The sequence below is a fragment of the Spermophilus citellus genome, assembly GCF_964194105.1.
Source record: "Spermophilus citellus genome assembly, chromosome: 10".
Lineage (NCBI taxonomy): Eukaryota > Metazoa > Chordata > Mammalia > Rodentia > Sciuridae > Spermophilus > Spermophilus citellus.
The window spans coordinates 51,648,297-51,669,525 of record NC_138197.1 but is presented as its reverse complement, the minus strand read 5'-3'; the positions used below and the strand labels follow the sequence as shown (position 1 = coordinate 51,669,525).

General features: G+C 36.7%; 1 protein-coding gene across 4 annotated transcripts in view; it reads left to right on the top strand.

Moving 5' to 3' along the window:
* The window catches only part of ITPR2 (inositol 1,4,5-trisphosphate receptor type 2), a 502,163-nt gene that overhangs the window by 249,148 nt on the left and 231,786 nt on the right, over positions 1 to 21,229 (top strand). For all 4 annotated transcript variants that reach the window (XM_081311949.1, XM_081311950.1, XM_081311951.1 and 1 more), the window contains 2 exons: positions 1,451 to 1,579; positions 3,472 to 3,592. In XM_081311949.1, the coding sequence (XP_081168075.1) occupies positions 1,451 to 1,579; positions 3,472 to 3,592 (250 nt within the window). The remainder of the gene's footprint in view (positions 1 to 1,450; positions 1,580 to 3,471; positions 3,593 to 21,229) is intronic.

The window sequence follows — 21,229 nt, the reverse complement described above, 5'->3', positions numbered from 1 at the left end:
GATTACATAACTTGTAATTTATTTCCTTTAATTGTACTGTTTCCTGCTATAACCCTATGACGTTAGTTGTACTAAAAACCTTTTAGTTCTAAAAACATCAGATGGGTGCCATTTAATAGAGGGGAAAAATGAGATGGAAAAGGGCTTAGATGCAAACTTGTCCTCTCTCTTCTCCCCCATTCAGCAATTGCTAGCTTTAGCACTTCTGTTTTCTAAACTGAAAACACTGGAACACATGGTTTGAGAAAGGAATTTTTCTCTTTTATGAATTTGTATGAAGAGTTTTAAAGCAATATCAAATGAAATTACATTTACTTATTCTTTTACTTAAGCACCTTATTGAAAAGACAAAAATCACATAAAAATTTGGATTGCCTAAGAACATCTGGAACATATGGCCACCATATTTACCCACTACAATTTGTCAACATTTAAATTTTATTTCCCTCTCTGTTTTTCAGTCTCTTCTCACACCCTCTGGTCTCCTCCTTCTCCTTTTTATCTCCATGTTTCCTGTGTGCTTTTTATGTGTTTTTTTTTTTAAATCATGCATCTTAGCATTTGTAATTTGTCCACCCTGACACACTTTGAAATTTATAGTTTGGCAAAATGGCCAGTTTGTGCCTCATTTAATCAGATGTAAAGAACAGAGCAGGAAGCAGGGCTGTCCTTTTTTAAAAAATATATATATTTTAATTGTTGATGGACCTTTATTTTATTCATTTATTTTTATGTGGTGCTGAGAATTGAACCCACTGCCTTACACATTTGAGGCAAGCACTCTACCACCGAGTCACAACCCCAGCTCCAGGGCTGTCCTTTTTGGTCTGTCTGTAGCTCTAGTTTTGTGCCTTCTTGCTCAGCCTACTCTGAGAAGAATGCTTACAAAAGTACTTTTCCATGCTTCCCAGATCATCTGTAGGTGAGAAAGTCAGAATTGTTGGAAAGGGTGTTGACTTATCTCCTCTACCTTTCTGGTCTCCCCTCCAGATATTTTCTTTGTTTGCCCTGTCCAGTTTGGGTAAAGTGCATGCAGACACACACCACCATTGATTACATCTACCACTTTCTTATACTTAAGACTATTTCTTCTTTGGCTTCCTCATGTTGAATGGGAGGAAAAGTGTTTTCCAGGAGAATCAACCTTGGGGACTAGGGGACAGGTTGGTGTGCAAGAGAATGGAGAAGCCAATCAAGAATAAGCAGCTTAGATTCTGTGAAGGAATTCTGATCCCTGGCTGAGATGAGTCAGACTTGAAGGAGGAGCTACTGGAAAATGATACAATTTTAATGGATTGGGGGCAGAAATGTTTCTAATCAAAGCAACTTTAAAAAGGATAAAAATTATTATGGAGAGCTATTTCGGGACAATTTTTTAGAAGATTCCTGTATTGAGTTATGATGCAAAGATGGGATGAAGCATACTGAGTTGTTTTGCTCTTCTCTCCAGGTCTGCAACAGCACTACAGACAGGAAGCACGCAGACGTCTTCCTGGAGAAGTGCATCACGGAGTCAGTCATGAGCATCGTGAGTGGCTTCTTCAGCTCTCCTTTCTCAGACAACAGTACCAGCCTCCAGGTAACTGAACCAAGAGCAGAAGGATTGTCACAAGGAATTTATATTCTTGGAGTAGGAAAAATCTACAATCTGGTTCAGAAGTTGTTCTCTACATTTCTTTTCTTTTCTTTTTTCTTTTTTTTTTTTGTACTGGGATTGAACCCAGGGGCACTTGAACACTGAGCCTCATTTCCAGGCCTTTCTTATATTTTATTTCTATACAGGGTCTTGCTGAGTTGCTCAGGGATTCACTAAGTTGCTAAGATTGGCTTTGAACTTGTGATCCTCTTGCCTCATCCTCCCAAGCTGCTGGGATTACAGGGATGTTCCACTGTGCCCAGCTGTTTTCTGAAAAGCATTCTTCTTTCAAATTATCCCTATTTCTGAACCAAACTTTATTTTAAATAAAGAGACCCTATCTTGAAATTGTGTTATTTTTCCTTACTCTATAAGCAGACTGACATCTTTCACATCTATATGTTGACTACACGCCAAGTGTTGAAATGATGACATAGTTCTTTAAATGGATAGGCATTTTAATCCAATAGTTTCACTTTGGACATTTATCCTAAAAGAATTAGTGTAGGTTTATACATTAATATTTTCATCCAGGTATTTAAAATATTAAAAAATTGATATAAACCTTAAATGTCCACCCAGGGAATAGCTAAATAGATTGTGGTGTATCTGTAGAGTATCTTATTATGTAGCAATTAAAAGTCATGTTTTAAAGGGAAAGTTGATTGATAATGAAAATGTTTATGAAGTAATATTAGGTCACAAAATTTGTGTTATAATATCATTCTATACTATAGTTTGTGAGAAGAATACATATGCATATACACATAGAGAAACTCAGGAAGTAAATACTACTGACTCTCTCTGTAGCTGCTAGTTTCACATCTGAGGATTCAACCAACCTTGGATCAAAAATATTTTTTAAAAAATTGCATTTTGACCAAACAAATGCATACTTTATTTGTCATTATTTCCTAAACAATACAGTGCAACAACCATTGATATAGCCTATATATTATATTAGGTATTAGAAGTAATATAGAGATATTTAAAGTATATGGGGGATGTACAGAGGTTGTATGCAAATATTACACAATTTCATATAAAAGCCTTGAATATCTGTGGATTTTGGTATCTGTGAAGGGCCCTGGAACCACTCCCCCCTCCAAATATAAGTATGACTCTATCTTTAAAATATTGTTACTGATTATCTCCACATTGAAAAATTATTGACTATTTTTATTCCCATGGTTCCCAAATACTCTTCAGTGACTATATATTATTCTTATAAAAATATCATTTCAATTATATTTCTTTAGGGAAAAATTTTAAACAATTTTATAGAAATATAAGAAATTGTTTTATTTATTTATTTTTTAGTTGTATATGGACACAGTACCTTTATTTTATTTATTTAAATTTGTGTGGTGTGGAGGATCAAACCTAGTGCCTCATGTGTGCCAGGCAAGCACTCTACCAGTGAGCCATGACCTCAGCCCCATGCAAGTTCAAAGCGGCCGTCCTCTGTATTTGCCCATCGTATGAAACCCCACCAAACCAAACCCAAAACACTTTTGTATTTGTCCTTGGGAATAAAAAAAGGATTCATAAAAACTGCTTAGGTTCATGTCATTGGCTTAAGAAGTGGCATATTTTCTGATTAAGAATATAGTTAAAATGCAAATGATTGATTTTCTATAGTGTCTGGCACAGTGTGGATCATGAAGTGGGTATAGAATAATGTAGGCTGAATGAGATATATATTAAATAACACTGAAAGTTAAAAAAATGTATTGCATTTTATTTTGATGAACCTTGCTGATAATGCGTAGATCCCACATGAGGCATGTTAGTGGCTTATTAGTACAACTTGCCTTGTTTCTTTTGGTTTTCAGACACACCAGCCAGTTTTTATTCAGCTGCTGCAGTCTGCCTTCAGAATTTACAATTGCACCTGGCCAAACCCCGCACAGAAAGCCTCAGTGGAATCCTGTATCAGGACTTTGGCAGAAGTGGGTAAGTTCATGGTGTGCAGTTTGACTTAGTTATACACCTCTTGGCAAAACTAGACTTTTGACTAGTAGGCAATAGAAGCATGTTTCCAATTTACAACTCAGTAAGAAAACAGGTATGATTTCTGTAAAGTCGAAGAGCAATGATCAGAAAATGATTCTGAACATCACAGGCTTTTTGAGAGGGGGAATATATTTTTATTTCTAAATTTAAATGTAATAGTATTGTATTTGACACTTAAAGTATAACTCAATAAAATTTTAAAGTCATGGTTTTAGTTGTTGTCTCACATTTCATTGTAGAGTGGGTCTTGTCTATTAATAAACTGACTTACTGAGACTTTGATACAGCAGTAGGATGTTCTGAGTGTTTTTCAGTGTTCTAATTTTGTTTGGAATCCATAAGTATTTCTTGAGAGCCTACTAGATGTTGAAAGATTCAGAAATTACAAATGAAGTGGGAGGCAAGGGGTTCATAACATTAGAAGAAGAGTTTCTTACAGATCCCTGTGTGAGTGTGTGTGTGTGTGTGTGTGTGTGTGTGTACACGTGTGAGTGTGTGTGTGTGTGTGTGTAGGCTGGTTAATGAAGGGTGGAGGGCAGGAGGGAGGAGAACTATAGATGTGGCTGAAATGAAAAAAAGGAAAACAAAGAGGGGCTTGCTCATTCTCTGGTGGTTTTGTGGGTGTTGGGGAGGGCAGTTTGTAGGGTTTCCTTGTCTTTGTCATTACGACTGGTAACATTTCCTGAGCACTTGCCATGTGCAAAGCTAAGTAACTTACATGCATTCTCTCATTTAGATAGATAGTTTAGGTAGGTTCTTTGACTATTTACATTTTACAGTTAAGGAAGCAGGATTATCTAGGTTGTGTAACTTGGCCAGGGTTATTGTATGTATGCAGTAGATATGTGATAAATGATTTAATTAATGATCATTTTAAAGTCTTTCTCCCATTTGCAATCTGAACTAAGCAATTTTATATTAGCAAAACTTAAGGATGGCACCAATTTTAACGTGAATAATTTAAAAAGCAGTTCTAACCAAGGAAGATCCATTGAAAATTACTAAAACTAATAGACTAGTAATACAATTCACTAAGGTAATTAATTACAGATACGTATTATACTTTAATGGGTCTTCTGTATACCAAAAACACACAATATAAAACATGTTCACAATAGCCACAATATTGTGAATTCACAATAGCAATGAAAATATTAAATAGTTAAGGGTAAACTTAGAAATACAAGAGAATAAAATTAAAATATCGTATTGAGGGATATAAATTTTTTTATAAATGGAAAGCTATACAATTTCTGGATTGGAAAATTCAATTGATAAAGATGGGAAAATTCAATTGATAAAGATGCCAGCTTTCTTGAAATAAGCCAGTAGTTCCACACTTGGAACCCTCCTTTGCACACAGAGCCCACATGGGCCCAGATACCCCACAGGGAAGCTGTCCTCCTGGGCCTGGCCTCCAACACCCTCCTGTGGAGGTGTCCTGCTTGCCATCTTGGCTCCAGCAGTCCAGGCCATGTGCTTGCTATGTGAGTTGTCTTCTTCACCTTACTGGGCCTCTGGTTCTCTGCCCTGTCCCATGCCTTTACATGCATACCCTCTTCACCTTAACTCCCTGAGCCAGGTCGTCCCCCAGGGTGGACGTCATCCTTGCAGACCTTCTACTGCTTCTTTTTGGGCTCCAGGGCTCTGGGCCACCATATCTCCTTCAGACTTTTTTTTTTTCCCTGCTCTGTACCTCCTAAATTTTTATAACTGAGTGGTTCAGAAAAAGATGGGAAAAGAAGGAAGAGGAGGCCCCAATTGTATTATATCAAAAATAAAAAAAAAGACAACAAAACTACCTAATTTTTATTATTAAAAAGATGTACAAAGTGTCTATAGGGTCATATGAGTAAAATATTAACACAGGTTACCTCTAAGTGGTGGAGTGATAGGGAAATGTGTTTCTCTTGTTCACACTTTTACATAATTTCTGAGTTCCTAATCATATATTACTTTTCAAGTTATAATAAAATAGAAGGGATTTTCATCTGGACCAACTCTGTTAGGACACATATTAACCACTCAAAAGATAATATACGATGGTGTTGATTTTTGCATAGGAATATGTTACCTTATCGGCAACTAGTATTTCTTTCCATTTCTTAAAAAATATATATTTTTTAGTTGTAGGTGGACACAATATCTTTATTTTTATTTATTTATTTTTATGTGGTGCTGAGGATCGAACCCAGGGCCTTATGCATGCAAGGCAAGCTCTGTACCACTGAGCTGCATACAACCCTAGCCCTCTTTCTTTTCCATTTTAAGGCCTTATCTCCCTGTTTTCTTATCTTCCTTCTTTCTTTTCCTCTCTTCCTCTTTCTCTTCTCCTCCTCTCCCCTACCTGTTTATCAGATACATTCAAGGAATGCTGGTCAGCTCACATAGGGCATAGAGAGCATGCTGTTCACTTAGGAATACAGAGACAGGAACTTTACTGCAATATGCTGTGCTTGTTGCCTGGATTCCAGGCTTAGTGGCGGTGTACTGTGGTCAGATCAGTTCTTGTATAGCAGGATAGCAGGGTTTGGGGGCTTAAATAGTCACTGAGACTATATTAATCCAAATATATAGTTTATTTCTAAGTTATAAGATTCATTTTCTATTCTGACCACAATCTTAGGATTTAACATAAAAAAATACTTTGTTCCTTTCTGTATGCTATAAAAGCAGGTAGGATAAGAAATATAAAAGATAATGATATATAAATCAAGATGGATTTGATGACTGGTGTTTCATGTGAAAACCTGTCTTATCTTGTGAGGAGACATGCTTTCTGCCTCTTCCCTGTTGTTCCTGTCCTTCAGCACAGTTGCTGAGCTCTGGAAATTCTGTTCTTCCTCTGCATTCATCCCTCCTCTTCCATTTGTTCTATGGAGGCTTTGTTTAGCCCCTATTACTTTCTTTTTGAACCATCGTTTTCCCCTTCTTTCCTCAATCATCCTGAACAGAGTCCCCCACTTCAGCAGCGTCCTTCAGCGTCCTTTAGTTGACTCCATGATGGACCCTGTGTGGCCTCTGCGTCATAAGCCTACCTTTTCCTTATGTTCTTCTTGTGCACTGGTCTCCATAATGCCCTATGTGACAGCAAACTGAAATCTCTGTGCCGTCCATTCCTCATGCTGCAGCTTTCTCCCATTGTAAGTTTCTTCCAACTTTCTCTTTCTTCCATTCCCACCATGGACACCTCTCAGCATCTTTTCCATGACTCAATTTTTTTTTTTTTTGGTTTGAAGTCTTCCATAAAAGCCATTGCTGACCCCCATATCCATTAAATGGACTTTCCCTCATTTGATCATTTACACCTTTTTTTTTGTGCTTTTCATTTTATTCCAGCTTATGTCATCATAAGTACAAATCTTTTCTCCCTGATTAGATTTTAAGGAGCAAGAAACTATGAAGCAGCTGTCAAACAGACATTCATAGAAAGCTATGATCTAGGATGAGGGTAAAAGTCAAGTTCTGCCTTGTGACAGGGAGACCCCATGCTTTTTGGTTGCTGGAGGATACCGTTCATGGAAGGACGTAGGACGAAAATGAAATACAATCAGACGTGGACATTCATTGTAGGAAAGGGATTTAAAAATCATTTGACCAGTGATTGAAAACATTTGAGATATTTAGACAAAGAAGAGGACTCTGAGGGGGAACATGATAATTATCCTCAAACACCTGATTCTTGCAACAGGTTCCTACAGGTAGCGTCATAATCAATATGCGGCAGCTGCAAGAAGTGGATTTCAGCCCTATTTTAAAAAAATAACTGTTTTGCAATTAGTGCTCTGATTCTTCCCTTTTGTTCACCTCCATTAAGCATGAGAACAGTTTCTACTGGTTCCACTTCCAAAATATATCTCTTTTCTTTCTCTGTTAGGCACCCTTGTTCTGAACCACTATTATCAGACATGGAGTACAGAGGAGTCTCCTTACTGAATTCCCCACTTCTTCCCCCATCGTATTGCAATCCATTCCCTCTGCATAACAGTTAAATGATCTTGAAATGTAAATCAGATCCTATAAATCACCTACTAAAACTTCTTGCTGCATTTGAAAATTTGTGTTCCTTACCAGGGCTTATCAAAGTCCCTCGTCTGAACTTCATCTAGTCCTACCTTTCTTCACCAACCCCTGCCCTGATCTCTGCTCCATGCACACTGGCCTTTTCTTTCTTTTATTTTTACCATAATTGAAACAGTAGATATTCAATGGCCTTTTCTAACCATGCTTTTCTTTCCTCAGGGCATTTGCATGTGCTGTTCCTGCTGTTTGAGTCCTCTTGCCTACTTTGCAACTTGCTTGTTTCCTCTTGTCAATCAGGTCTCATCTCTGAAGCTAAGTGCTCAGTGAAGTGTCCCAGAACAATCCACATTCGATGTCTCAGTTTCTTCTCACTCTTTTTCATATTATATGATATTATTTTCCTCCTAATATGTTTCATTATTTGAAAGACTATTTTTTGTTTGTTGCTTCTCTACTGTCTGCTTCACCCATTAGAATATAGACTATGAAAACAGGGACTTTGCTTTATTTTCACCACCGGGACCTGTGAGTTTCTGGTTCTAAGGGGATAATAAGTATTTGTTGATTGACAATAATCTGTGGGCTGGGTATTTCACAGGTAATGGAATTTAGGCTCATAAAGTTAAGTAACTTGCCCAATTAAGAAGCTGACTTGGGTTTGAAATCCAAGTTTCTCTAAGTATGCAGTCTGTGCCATATCAGTTGCCCCATAAGTCCTATTTTGTGGAAGTTCTAGGATATAAACTAGAACCATCATGATTTGGTTTGCTGGTGTCAAAGGTAAAATTCTGACAAGTTTAGTTTAAAGATTCAATTGATTTTTTTTTTTGTGATTCTAGAATTAAGCAACATCTCATTCTATAATAGAATACATTTTCCCAACAAGCTGAGTAAAGGTGGAGGCTTTATAGATAGAAAAGTGCTGAGGAAAGCAGAAACAGGGAACAAGAAACAGATTGGTTGTTTCAAAGTTACTTTCCTTAAAGTTAAACAGGGCCCCTTTTGATTGGTTGCTGTGATCTCCCATATTTCTTGGGAAAATGGCCCATTTTGGAATTTAGTTTGATTATGTGGCAGCTAGCATGAATGACTCCATTCTGATTACTGGTTTTCTAAGACCCAGCAGGAGTTCAGTCCAAAACAGTGGTCTCCTGTAAACTTTGCTTCATAAAAACTCCTATCTAAAGTTTTTACAACTCAGAACATAGTCAGTTTTGCATTTCAGCAACTCTTTAAAAATATATTTAGGCACTGAAATTTAACACGATTGAAATATGTATGAATTTATAGTATTAAAGAGAACAACGTGTATGTATTCAAAACATGACAAAGTCAAGAGGGTACTTTGTGTCTATAAAGCAAATTTTCAGTGCATTTACAAATTGGTAAGCACATTTCTGCAAATGCGAATATTGATATAGCACTATGATTTGTAAAGTGCTGTTAAGTATATTAGCTCAACTCATCTATCATTATCAAAAGCACTTCCTCATTTGTACATCAAATACAAAAGGTAGTGAAAAATCAACAAAAGCAATCACAAACTTAGCACTTGCTTTGTTGAGAGCGGCCAGCACTTGATGAACATTGGACAGTCTGGTAAACTCTGTGATGTGGACATAATTCTTAGCCTAATTTTGTAAATGAGGAAATGAGGTGAGCAAAGTTAGACTACTTGCTTAAGATCATACAGGTGGGAAAGGAGAGAGCTGGGATCTGAACCCCTTTTGGACTGACATGCTACTAGGCATTTGTGATGCTCTATCACAAACCAATTTAAATGAACATGTTACCTGTTTTATACTTGTAAGTTATAAGATATAGACCAAGATGGTAAATTAAGCTATACTTGAAACAAATACATAGCATTTTTCAAAAAACATAATATGGTTTTAAAATTGTAGGCAAAAGCATGTATTTACCATGTAGCCAAAAGCATGTAGGTTTTTCTCATAAAATTTTCCAAACTTTTAAAGACGTTTGTGAATGATGTGTAGCTGTAGAAATTTTTATTGATAATTACCTCCATTGTTAGACTTTCTTCTGAGTTATATAGAATTTGAAACTAGCAAGGAGAAACAAGTTCTTAAATTATAATAAATACAAACACCCGGATAGTCATTTCATGCAGGTCCTGAACACATTGTTAAGGTAGGGACATCTTTATCATTTTCTACCCTCAATCCTATAGATTAAGGCCAGTGATGGGAGCAAGTAGGGATGGAGACCTTGGCAATACATGCACACATGGTGTTCACTGAGATTTGACAAATATTAAGCCCATGTGAATTTTTAAATGTGCTTGGTCAGTTGCTATTCCTCAGTTTACTTATTCAGATGAAACAGCAGCACATGGTAGAAGTGCTTTGAGAAAAAGTATCCAAAAATCACTGACATATTATTTTATTTAAGAAAGAATTTTGTTCCATGTGCTTCATAATCTTCAAATGATTTGGGAGATTAATGTTGGATTTTTTTGTTGGCAACACAATCTATTTTCCAAATGGAAATTCTATAATATATATTTTACAAATGGTTTAAATAATGAACATAAATCTTCAAGCCAATATTCCCCCTGCAATTTAAACTTGCAAAAAATATTAACCCTTTGAGAAATTCAGTCTCTAATAAGTAAGCCTATTCATTTCAGTGTACTGGGGTCTTAGAGTTGATGAAGAGTTTGACATAAAACACTCCTATGTTTCTGTTTTTTATAAACACCATTATTATTTTTAAAAGATTAAATCTGAAGAGATTATAATATCTTCACTTATTTTTTAATAAGTTTTCACTTTTTATTAATTCGGCTGGTTTATAATGGTTCTTTATTATCTGAAAGGCATTCTTTTAGTTGGAGGAAACACACTCTGTTGCTCCCTATTTCCTGCTCTAGGCAAAGTTCCAGTGCATTGTGGAAATGCCAAACAGGAAATGTGTATTTAATATCTTTAATGTTCTTTACAACATGTAAAGAAATCACAGAAGAAAATTAAGTGCATTAGCTGTTATAAAGTTCTAGAGCCTGACAGAGTGCCCAGAGTACAGTAGGCAGTCTATGAATATTTATGGCATGAATAAAATAAAGGATACAAATAAATGATTGATATCCCACTCTTTTTTTTATTGGTTGTTCACAACATTACAAAGCTCTTGACATATCATATTTCATACATTAGATTCAAGTGGGTTATGAACTCCCAATTTTACCCCAAATGCAGATTGCAGAATCCCGTCGGTTACACATCCACAATTTTACATAATGCCCTGTTAGTAATTGTTGTATTCTGCTACCTTTCCTATCCCCTACTATCCCCCCTCCCCTTCCCTCACATCTTCTCTCTCTACCCCATCTACTGTAATTCATTTCTCTCCTTGTTTATTTTCCCATTCCCCTCACAACCTCTTATATGTAATTTTGTATAGCAATGAGGGTCTCCCTTCATTTCCATGCAATTTCCCTTTTCTCTCCCTTTCCCTCCCATCTCATGTCTCTGTTTAAAGTTAATCTTTTCTTCCTGCTCTTCCTCCCTACTCTGTTCATAGTTGCTCTCATTATATCAAAGAAGACATTTGGTATTTGTTTTTTAGGGATTGGCTAGCTTCACTAAGCATAATCTGCTCTAGTGCCATCCATTTCCCTGCAAATTCCATGATTTTGTCATTTTTTAGTGCTGCGTAATATTCCATGGTGTATAAATGCCACATTTATTTTATCCATTCATCTATTGAAGGGCATCTGGGTTGGTTCCACAGTCTAGCTATTGTGAATTGTGCTGCTATGAACATCGATGTGGCAGTGTCCCTGTAGCATGCTCTTTTAAGGTCTTCAGGGAATAGTCCGAGAAGGGCAATAGCAGGGTCAAATGGTGGTTCCATTCCCAGCTTTCCCAGGAGTCTCCAAACTGCTTTCCAAATTGGCCGCACCAATTTGCAGTCCCACCAGCAATGTACAAGTGTACCCTTTTCTCCACATCCTCGCCAGCACTTGTTGTTGTTTGATTTCATAGTGGCTGCCAATCTTATTGGAGTGAGATGGTATCTTAGGGTGGTTTTGATTTGCATTTCTCTGACTGCTAGAGATGGTGAGCATTTTTTCATGTACTTGTTGATTGATTGTATATCCTCCTCTGAGAAGTGTCTGTTCAGGTCCTTGGCCCATTTGTTGATTGAGTTATATGTTATCTTATTGTTTAATTTTTTAAGTTCTTTGTATACTCTGGATATTAGGGCTCTATCTGAAGTGTGAGGAGTAAAAATTTGTTCCCAGGATGTAGGCTCCCTATTTACATCTCTTATTGTTTCTCTTGCTGAGAAAAAACTTTTCAGTTTAAGAAAGTCCCATTTCTACAAGAAATGCCATTGGGATTTTGATTGGCATTGCATTAAACCTATAGAGAACTTTTGGTAATATCGCCATTTTGATGATGTTAGTTCTGCCTATCCATGAACAGGGTATATTTTTCCATCTTCTAAGATCTTCTTCTACTTCTCTCTTTAGGGTTCTGTAGTTTTCATTGTATAAATCTTTCATCTCTTTTGTTAGGTTGATTCCCAAGTATTTTATTTTTTTTGAGGATATTGTGAATGGAGTGTTTTTCCTCATTTCCGTTTCAGAAGTTTTGTTGCTCATATACAGAAATGCCTTTGATTTATGCGTGTTGATTTTATATCCTGCCACTTTGCTGAATTCATTTATTAGTTCTAGTAGTTTCTTTGTAGACCCTTTTGGGTCTTCTAGGCATAGAATCATGTCATCTGCAAATAGTGATAATTTAAGTTCTTCTTTTCCTATTTTTATGCCTTTAATTTCTTTCGTCTGTCTAATTGCTCTGGCTAGTATTTCAAGGACTAAATTAAATAGAAGTGATGAGAGAGGGCATCCCTGTCTTGTTCCAGATTTTAGAGGGAATGCCTTCAACTTTTGTCCATTCAGAATGATGCTAGCCTGGGGCTGAGCGTAGATTGCTTTTACAATGTTGAGGTATGTTCCTGTTATCCCTATTTTTTCGAGAGTTTTAAACAAAAAGGGATGCTGTACTTTGTCGAATGCTTTTTCCGCATCTATCGAGATGATCATGTGGTTCTTATCTTTAAGTCTATTGATGTGGTGAATAACATTTATTGATTTCCGTATATTGAACCATCCTTGCACCCCAGGGATGAATCCTACTTGATCATGGTGCACAATTTTTTTGATGTGTTTTTGAATCCGATTTGCCAGAATTTTATTGAGGATTTTTGCATCTAGGTTCATTGGAGATATTGGTCTGTAGTTTTCTTTCTTTGAGGTGTCTTTGTCTGGTTTCGGAATCAGGGTGATGTTGGCCTCATACAATGAATTTGGCAGAGCTCCCTCTTTTTCTATTTCCTGAAATAACTTGAAAAGTATTGGTATTAATTCTTCTTTAAAGGTTTTGTAAAACTCCGCTGTATACCCATCCGGTCCTGGGCTTTTCTTGGTTGGTAGTCTTTTGATTGCTTCTTCAATTTCATCCATTGATATTGGTCTGTTCAAATTGTGTGTATCCTCCTGACTCAGTCTGGGCAAATCATATGACTTAAGAAATTTATCGATGTCTTCACTATCTTCTATTTTATTGGAATATAGGTTTTCAAAATAATTTCTAATTGTCTTCTGTATTTCTGTAGCATCTGTTGTGATATTGCCTTTTTCATCCCGTATGTTAGTAATTTGAGTTCTCTCTCTTCTTCTCTTCGTTAGCATGGCTAAAGGTCTGTCGATCTTATTTATTTTTTCAAAGAACCAACTTTTGGTCCTGCACCACATCTGATTCCCTCGGTCTGGCTATCGCGCTCACGGGAGAGCTGGGAGGGGCCCTTAAGGTTTCCCCGATGTGTGGAGAGGGAAGGCTAGGGAATTACACACCTGTATCCGCAGGTTTCAATGAAGTTATCTCCTCCGCCGCAGTCTGGTGATGTCAGTTCTCTGCCATGGTGGTATCTCTTGCAAATGGCGACAGTTCGTTTCCCTTTGCCGGGTGACCAATGCAACGGGTGGGTCCTTACTGTCTCTCCCAAGCCCCGTTTCAAACCTGTGGCCACTACCTATGAGGGCTCAGTTGGCATTTACCTCCGTAGGATCAGAAGGGCTGACCAGTTGTTTCAGCCGGATGGATTAGTGCTGAGTCACAGTTGTTTGTCTGTGGGAAGCAGGCAAACGGGAGCTTGAATTCAGCTGATCTGGGCTCAGTGTGTGTTCTGAGAGGCCCAGACTGTTTGCCCCAGATCCACGTCAGCACAGCATTGCCTAGTGATCCTGAGCAAACAGAATTTAGATTGTTTATGACTCCCTATGCCCGCACAGCTGAAGAGGTCAGAGACTTGATCTCTCCGTGCCCGCCGCCATGTTGCTCTTCAGAAACTTTCTTCAGAATCTGGCATCGAATATCCCACTCTTGTTGTTGACTGCATAATATCCTATTATGTGATTATATTATAATTGATTTTACTTCATTGTTGAATATTTATATTGTTTTCAATCACTTTGCACATGAAAGAGAATAGGGTAAATACCTAGGAGTAGAATTTCTGGACTATTTTAATTTTGATAGATATTACCCTCTTTGGAGATTGTTCAGTTAACACTCCCAGCAACATAGGGGGGTATCTTTATCCTCGATAATACAGCAGGTTAGATTTTTGTCAATCTTAGTGAAAATATGCTTATAATTTTAATGTGTGTTTCTCTTTTATGAGTAAGAAAGATAACCCTTCCACAGGAGTGAATCACTAGTATTTCCTTTCCTGTGACCTGTCACTTCTTGTGCTTTGATTATTTTTCTAGTGCTTTTTTCTTCATAATTTATGTAACCATTTTTATATTAGAGAAATGAACTCTGTGACTATGAGAAAATTTTTTTTTATTTTTCTTTTTGTTTTGTACTGGAGATTGATGCCAGGGCCACTTAACCACTGAGCCACATACCCAGCCCTTTTTATTTTTTATTTTGAAACAGGTCTCACTAAGTTGCTTAGGCTGATCTCAAACTTCTGATCCTCCTGCCTCAGTCTCCTGAGTATCTGGGATTACAGGTGTGCACCACTGTGCCCCACCAACTGTTTCTTAATTTGTCATTTGAATTGTTTTGTTTTTGGCACGCAGAATTCTCTTTTCTCTTAGGTTTTTTAAAAGGTTTTCTTTCATCTTCAGAGGAGGCTTGATCAATCTGTTTTTTTTTTAATTTTTCATAAAAAATTTTTATGGTTTTGTTTATCTGTATTTATCTGGTTGAAATTTTGAGCTAGCGGGAATACATCTAGTTGGAAGGTATGTGGTGTGGAACAACTTTAATAAATTCAGATAACTAGTCAGATGTTCCACTATTAGTTCTTGAGTAAACCATAAAAACTATATACTTTGTTGTGTTTGCAAATTAATTGAAGATCCATCCTACACATTTAATATCTTTTATGTTCTGTCTGTTTAAAAACACAGTACTTCAGTATTATTTATCCTGGACACTTTGACATGATACAGAAAGGAACATTGCATGTTCCTTGCACACCTCTGTTGTCATTCTTATGGGCCTGTTCAGTGGTGCCTGACAGCCAACCTGGTTTTCTAATTAATGCTTACACTTTCTGTTGCCTTCCCCCTACCTGTCAGTTTATCTATCTGAGCATTTTTCCCTTAACATCTATCATTGCATTGGTCTGGCAGATACCATCAGTAATTCTACCTAATTTTAAAAATTCACGTAATATGCAATATTTAATGAATAATAATTAGAAAAGGATTTTGATTACATCTTAAAATTACTGAGAAAACTTGTCACATCCGGAGAATTTTCAGGACTTATAAGCCTAATTAGAAGGTTAGCCTACTAATAAAAATAACTATGAATAAAGATAGCTCATTTGAGACAACTAGCTATATCTAGGCAGGGCTCTAGGAAAGATAAATGCATTGATAATAGTCCATCTTCTTTCCCAATGGTTTTTAAGGGCTCCATATACTTGCTCTCTGACAGTTTGCCCTTAACAAAGTGGTATCTCAAGTATGCTCTAACTTAGAAGAGAAATAGAAGTAATTCTTTTTTTATACATTTTAAACTTTAACATGACCCTTTCTATTAAAGCACACAGTTGGAGCTAAGACTGTAGACCTGAAGAATGGCTGGCTATAATAAATTCATTAGCTCTTTCTTACTGCTAATTCCAAGAATATGTCCTAGCTCACATTTCTGCGTACTATATATCCCAGAATTTTTCTAACTTAATGAAAGTAGTCTCAGTTTGGATCATGTTTTTGTTCTGTTTGAAAAATAGTGCTCTAGTTAATTTTAATATTTCTGTGAGATAGTGAACCAATTCTTTATTTTTTGCTAATTATAATTTTCTTTTCTGCTTAATTTTTTGCTTTAATCTTAAGCAATATATAGAAAGCTAAATGACTATTGTCAGTTTTGATTTCAGATTAATACTTATATTATTTTGACAGTGGAGCAGATCTATTTCAGACTGTCTTTAGAAATAGTTGTGCTTTCACCATTGCTTAAAAACATGTTATCACCATCTAAACATCTGACTTATGTTAAGTCCACTACTCTTTTCATTAATTGCATCGTAGATTTTCTTTTATTGCCTAGGAATTTTGATTTAGTGACTTGTTAGTGTTTTCTTTAAGCATGAGAAAGTAGTATATTTTATCTGGTTAGTTTATATTGTGGAGTTTATGTCAAGATAGGAAAACTGAATAATATTAGTTAAAGTTGTGTAGTTGGGGGAAACCTTTCAACTAAGTTTGGAATAGTGGTGTCTCCTCAACCTGGCTAGTCCCTGCTGCTAGCCAGAGAGGAATATTTAGTAGCAGCAATTTACAGAAGATTTTGGGGGTGAATGAGATTTTTCTGAACTCACTACTAAAAAACCCACATTGTTCATAACAGAGGCATGGCCATTGGACTACATTTCTGCTAGTATCATTGGAAAAATATTAATTGAGCACTTCTTTGTATAAATCACATTCATAGCAACCATATTTACTTGATGGTTCATTCCATCAATGAGCAATGTAAGCAACTCCTTTATAAAGGGGAGATAAATCCATACCCTCTTCTTTTGTTTAAATGTTAGTGAAATTTGGTTATAACATGTTTTGATCAAAACTAAGGTTTATAATTTTTGTTGCTTAGAAATAATGTAGAGGCAGCGTTGTCTTGAATTTGTGTGTGTGTGTGTGTGTGTGTGTGTGTGGTATTGGGGGTTGAACCCAGGGCCTCACACATGCTAGAAAAGCACTTTGCCACTGAGCTACATACCCAGCCATTCTCTTTGACTTTTTTGACTGTTCAGAGCAAATACAGCCTATGTGTGAAGCAACCAGAAGAGGAAGAAAGTCTTGCCAGGGTGGGATCATTGTGCAGGATCAAGCATTTATAAAACTATGTGCCACTTGGTGCTGTGGAGGTCGTCTGTCTTTTAGCTGGGACAGAAGTGCAGTTGCACTGCTTTGTGTGAAAGACATGAACAGAGATACTGTGTATTTGGGAAAGGGAAACTGAGCAGGAATAGCATTCCAGTGAATGCTGGCACAGTCTGGGCCAGGATGCAGTGGGCTATTTAAGATTCGCTTAGAGTTATTAGTATTCTGAAGACTTCAGCCTGAGTTCTTACCTAAACTGGTAATTTTTTTTTTTGTTTTTTTTTTTTGTGTGTGTGTGTGTGTGTGTGTGTTGATAGTAAAAATTGTCTATTTCCAAAGGGGTTTTTGAGTATCTTCCAGCTTTGGAGAGTTTTCACCAGTCTCGTCTACTATTGTTCCTTTCCTTTCATTGTATGAAGCAAGCCAGATTGTCTGTTTCTGTATCTATCTATGTATGTATCTGTCTCTATCCAGTTTCTTTTTAGTTCCTTCTGCCTATTTTCATTAATTTAAAATAAGTGTTCTGGTGACTATCATTATGACTTTAAATATGATCTTTATGTCTCTGTTTCTTGATTAAACAGCTCAAATAATGTCTATAAGTTTCACACTGTGAGAAATGAGGAGATTAACATACATCCTTCATTATCTCTTTTCTTCTACTCTATATTCTAATTATTGCTTGACATATTATTGATTTTCTATTGTTATGATTTGTGATGCTTTTATTCTATTTTGAAATACAAATAAATCATATAGGCTGATAAACATTACAAATAAATGATTAGAACATACAAATTATGATGTGTAAATATTTTTAGTGTATAACCATTTGAAATAAAAATGTAGTGCTAAAATATTAAAAACTTTTCAATTGGAAGACAATTTCTTAACCATTAAAATCTATCTAATGAATCTTTTAAAATTTGTTTCTAGCCTAACTGTCTTCTTCAAATTCGTAACCAGTTGCCATAGTTTCTTATGTTCATGTTGACATTTTCTTGGATTCCCTTCTCATTTTTTATGTAATTTTTTCTTAGGTTCAGTGAAGAATTTCTGAGCCTTTACCTATTCTGGAACATTTTATGGTGGATTCACATTTAATTTTTAGTTTAGATAGATATAAATTCTTATTTTCAAAACTCATTTAATCTTTAAAGACTGTTGTAGCATTCAGTGATATTAATGGGAAATCTGGTGCCAATCTGATTCTTTTTAGGAATTCTCTGTTTTTCCTCTGGAAGTTCTTGAGATTTTTCTCTTTATTCTTGACTTTTGTACTACTTTCTATGGCTGGCCATAATAAATTATACACTGAAAGTCTTAAAACAACAGAAACTCACTGTCTCCCTATCTGAAGTCAGGGTGTGGGCAGCACCAGGCTCTCCCCAGGCTCCAGGGAAGGATCTCTCTGCTTCCTGTGTTTGCTGACAGTTGTTGGCTGGCAGCTGCGTAAACCCAATCTCTGCCTCCATCTTCACATGGCGTGCTTTCCTCTGCGTGTCTCTCTATCTCTTCTCCCCTTCTTATGAGGACACGAGCCAAATTGGATTAGGGCAGATCCTAATTCAGTATGACCTCAATTCAACTTGATTATATCCACAAAGACCCTATTTCCAAATAGGGACACGTTCACAGGTATTGATGATCAGAACTTTCAGGTATGCTTTTGAGGGACACAGTTCAAACTATAACCATATTCTAAAATGTTACCAAAACATGATCAGTGTACTTAGTAATCCACACAGTGGGCCCTTTTAGTTTGGAGATTTGCATCTGTCTTCAGCCCATGGATATTGCCTCCTATTTTGTTAAATCATTTCTTCCCTTCCATTGTGTCTGCTTTTTTCTTTCTGGAACTTACACCTGTTAGGTATATAACTTCCTGGAGTTACACTCCCAATTTCATTATCCCTTGTTTTATTTTCCCTTTTAATCTTTTATGCTTTATGTTTCACAAGATTCCTTGACTTCCTTTTCAAGATTACCAACTTTGTTCCTATCCTTTTCTTTTCCATCTGGTTTTTGAAGTTTTTATTTGTGAATAATACACACACAACACACACACACACACACACACACACACACACGTGGTATTGGTGGTAGTGGTGCTGAGGAACTCAGGGCCCATGCATGCTAGTCAAGTGCTGTAACATTGAGCTATATCCCCGACATTTTTTATTTTATTTTGAGACAGGGTCTCACAAATTTTCCAGGCTAGCTTTGAACTTGCAGCCCTCCCACCTCAGACTTCTGAGCTGGGATTATAGGCATGCTCCACTTTGCCCAGTTATGCAGTCATATTCTAATTGCCAAGATGTCATTTTTCTGATATTTTGGAAGTAGTATGTGATCAGATTTTTCTGAGGACAGTTATTAGAACTATGTAAATATTTTTTTCTCTCCTTGAATCATCTCTTTTATCTGTGGTCAATTAGTTATTCTTTTTTAAAGTTTATTCTAATTAGTTTCACATGAGAGTAGAATGCATTTGACACATTACATATAAATGGAGTGTAACTTCTTATTCTTCTAGTTGTGCATGCAATCATGTATGCACATAGGGTTGTAATATTTGATTAATTCTACTATTATTTCTACCCCATATATCTTCTCCCACTTCCCTTCTCTGTATATAATCCAAAGTACCTCTATTCTTTCCTACCACCCCTGTATTGTGGGTTAGCATCCACATATGGTTTTTTAGGATTGGCTTTTTTCACTTAGCATGATGTTACCCAGTTCCATTCATTTACTGGGAAATGTCATAATTTGTTCTTCTTTAAGGCTGAGTAATATTTCATTGTATAAATGTACCATATTTTATTTATCCATTCATCTGTTGAAGGGCACCTAAGTTGGTTTCATAGTTTAGCTATTGTGAGTTGAACTGCTATAAACATTGATGTGGCTGCATCACTGTAATATAATGATTTTAAGTCCTTTGGGTATAAACCGAGGAGTGGGATAACTGGGTCAAATGGTAGTTCCATTCCAAGTTCCTCAGAGAGGAATCTCCATACTGCTTTCCATAGTGGTTGCACCAATTTGCAGTCTCACCAGTAGTGTATGATTATACCTTTTCCCCCCGCATCCTTGCCAACATTTATTGTTGCTTGTATTCTTAATACTTGCCATTCTGACTGGAGTAAGATGTTTCCTTATGGTCCATGGTGGTGTGTTCATAATTGTGGAGGTCTGTAATGATTGGCATGGCTGGCTGGCATGGTTTTTCATTGCAGTTTGAAGGGTCTGTTTCTCTCAGAATCCTTGCATAAGTGATGGAACTGACCTGGAGTTCTGTGGAAGGGGCTGTGTGTGTGTGTGTGTGTGTGTGTGTGTGTGTGTGTATGTGTGTGTAGCCAAAAATAGGCTGAACATCCCAGCAAGTGTTAAAATAAGGGAGCTTTGCTGGGAGTTGGAGTCTTCAATGTATTTTCTCTCTGTTGGACCTGCCTTTTCTCTTTTTCTCCTATCTCCCCCATATCTGATGATCTTTGGAGTTACTTCAATCTCTGTTCTGCTCCTTGGTCTAGTCCTAGCACCTTTGTTAGGTGTTCTTTCTAGTTAGGTACTCTAATTTCCTGAAAGAACATTGCTCCATTTCTCCAAATGTATCCTCTGGGTAAAAACTGCTGCTGCCAACTTCTCTGTTTCTGTTAATCACTGGATGGAAGGCCTTACCTTCCTTGCTTTTCAAGTGTGATTCTTTGATGAGTTGCCCAGATGACACTATCTTCCTGATACACCTTGTATGAGTTGACTATGCCCCTAGGAAGATCTGTTCTAACTCAATGCTCTTGAAGGACAGCTCCTGTTCCTGTTTCTCTGATGGAGCAATGCCATTCTCATTCTATCTTTCAGAAATGCCTCAACATTTCCTTTTCCTTGTGGCAAGCATTCTTATTTTCCAGTGTTATTGTGATATAAGTCTGCGAAATGCAAATTTCAGGGGATCTTGGGGGAAAAAACATGTACTATGGGTCATCTTCCAATATGGATTTTTTAAATGGTTTTCTTTATTTCTACTGTCAGATGTATCACATGCAATTTTGTGTGCATATGTATGTGTGTGCGCGCACAAACACACACACAGACACATACCAATTAAGTTAATGAATGAATTGGCAGAATTTTACCATGTGTTTTCTGTCTGCTGTCTTATTTCC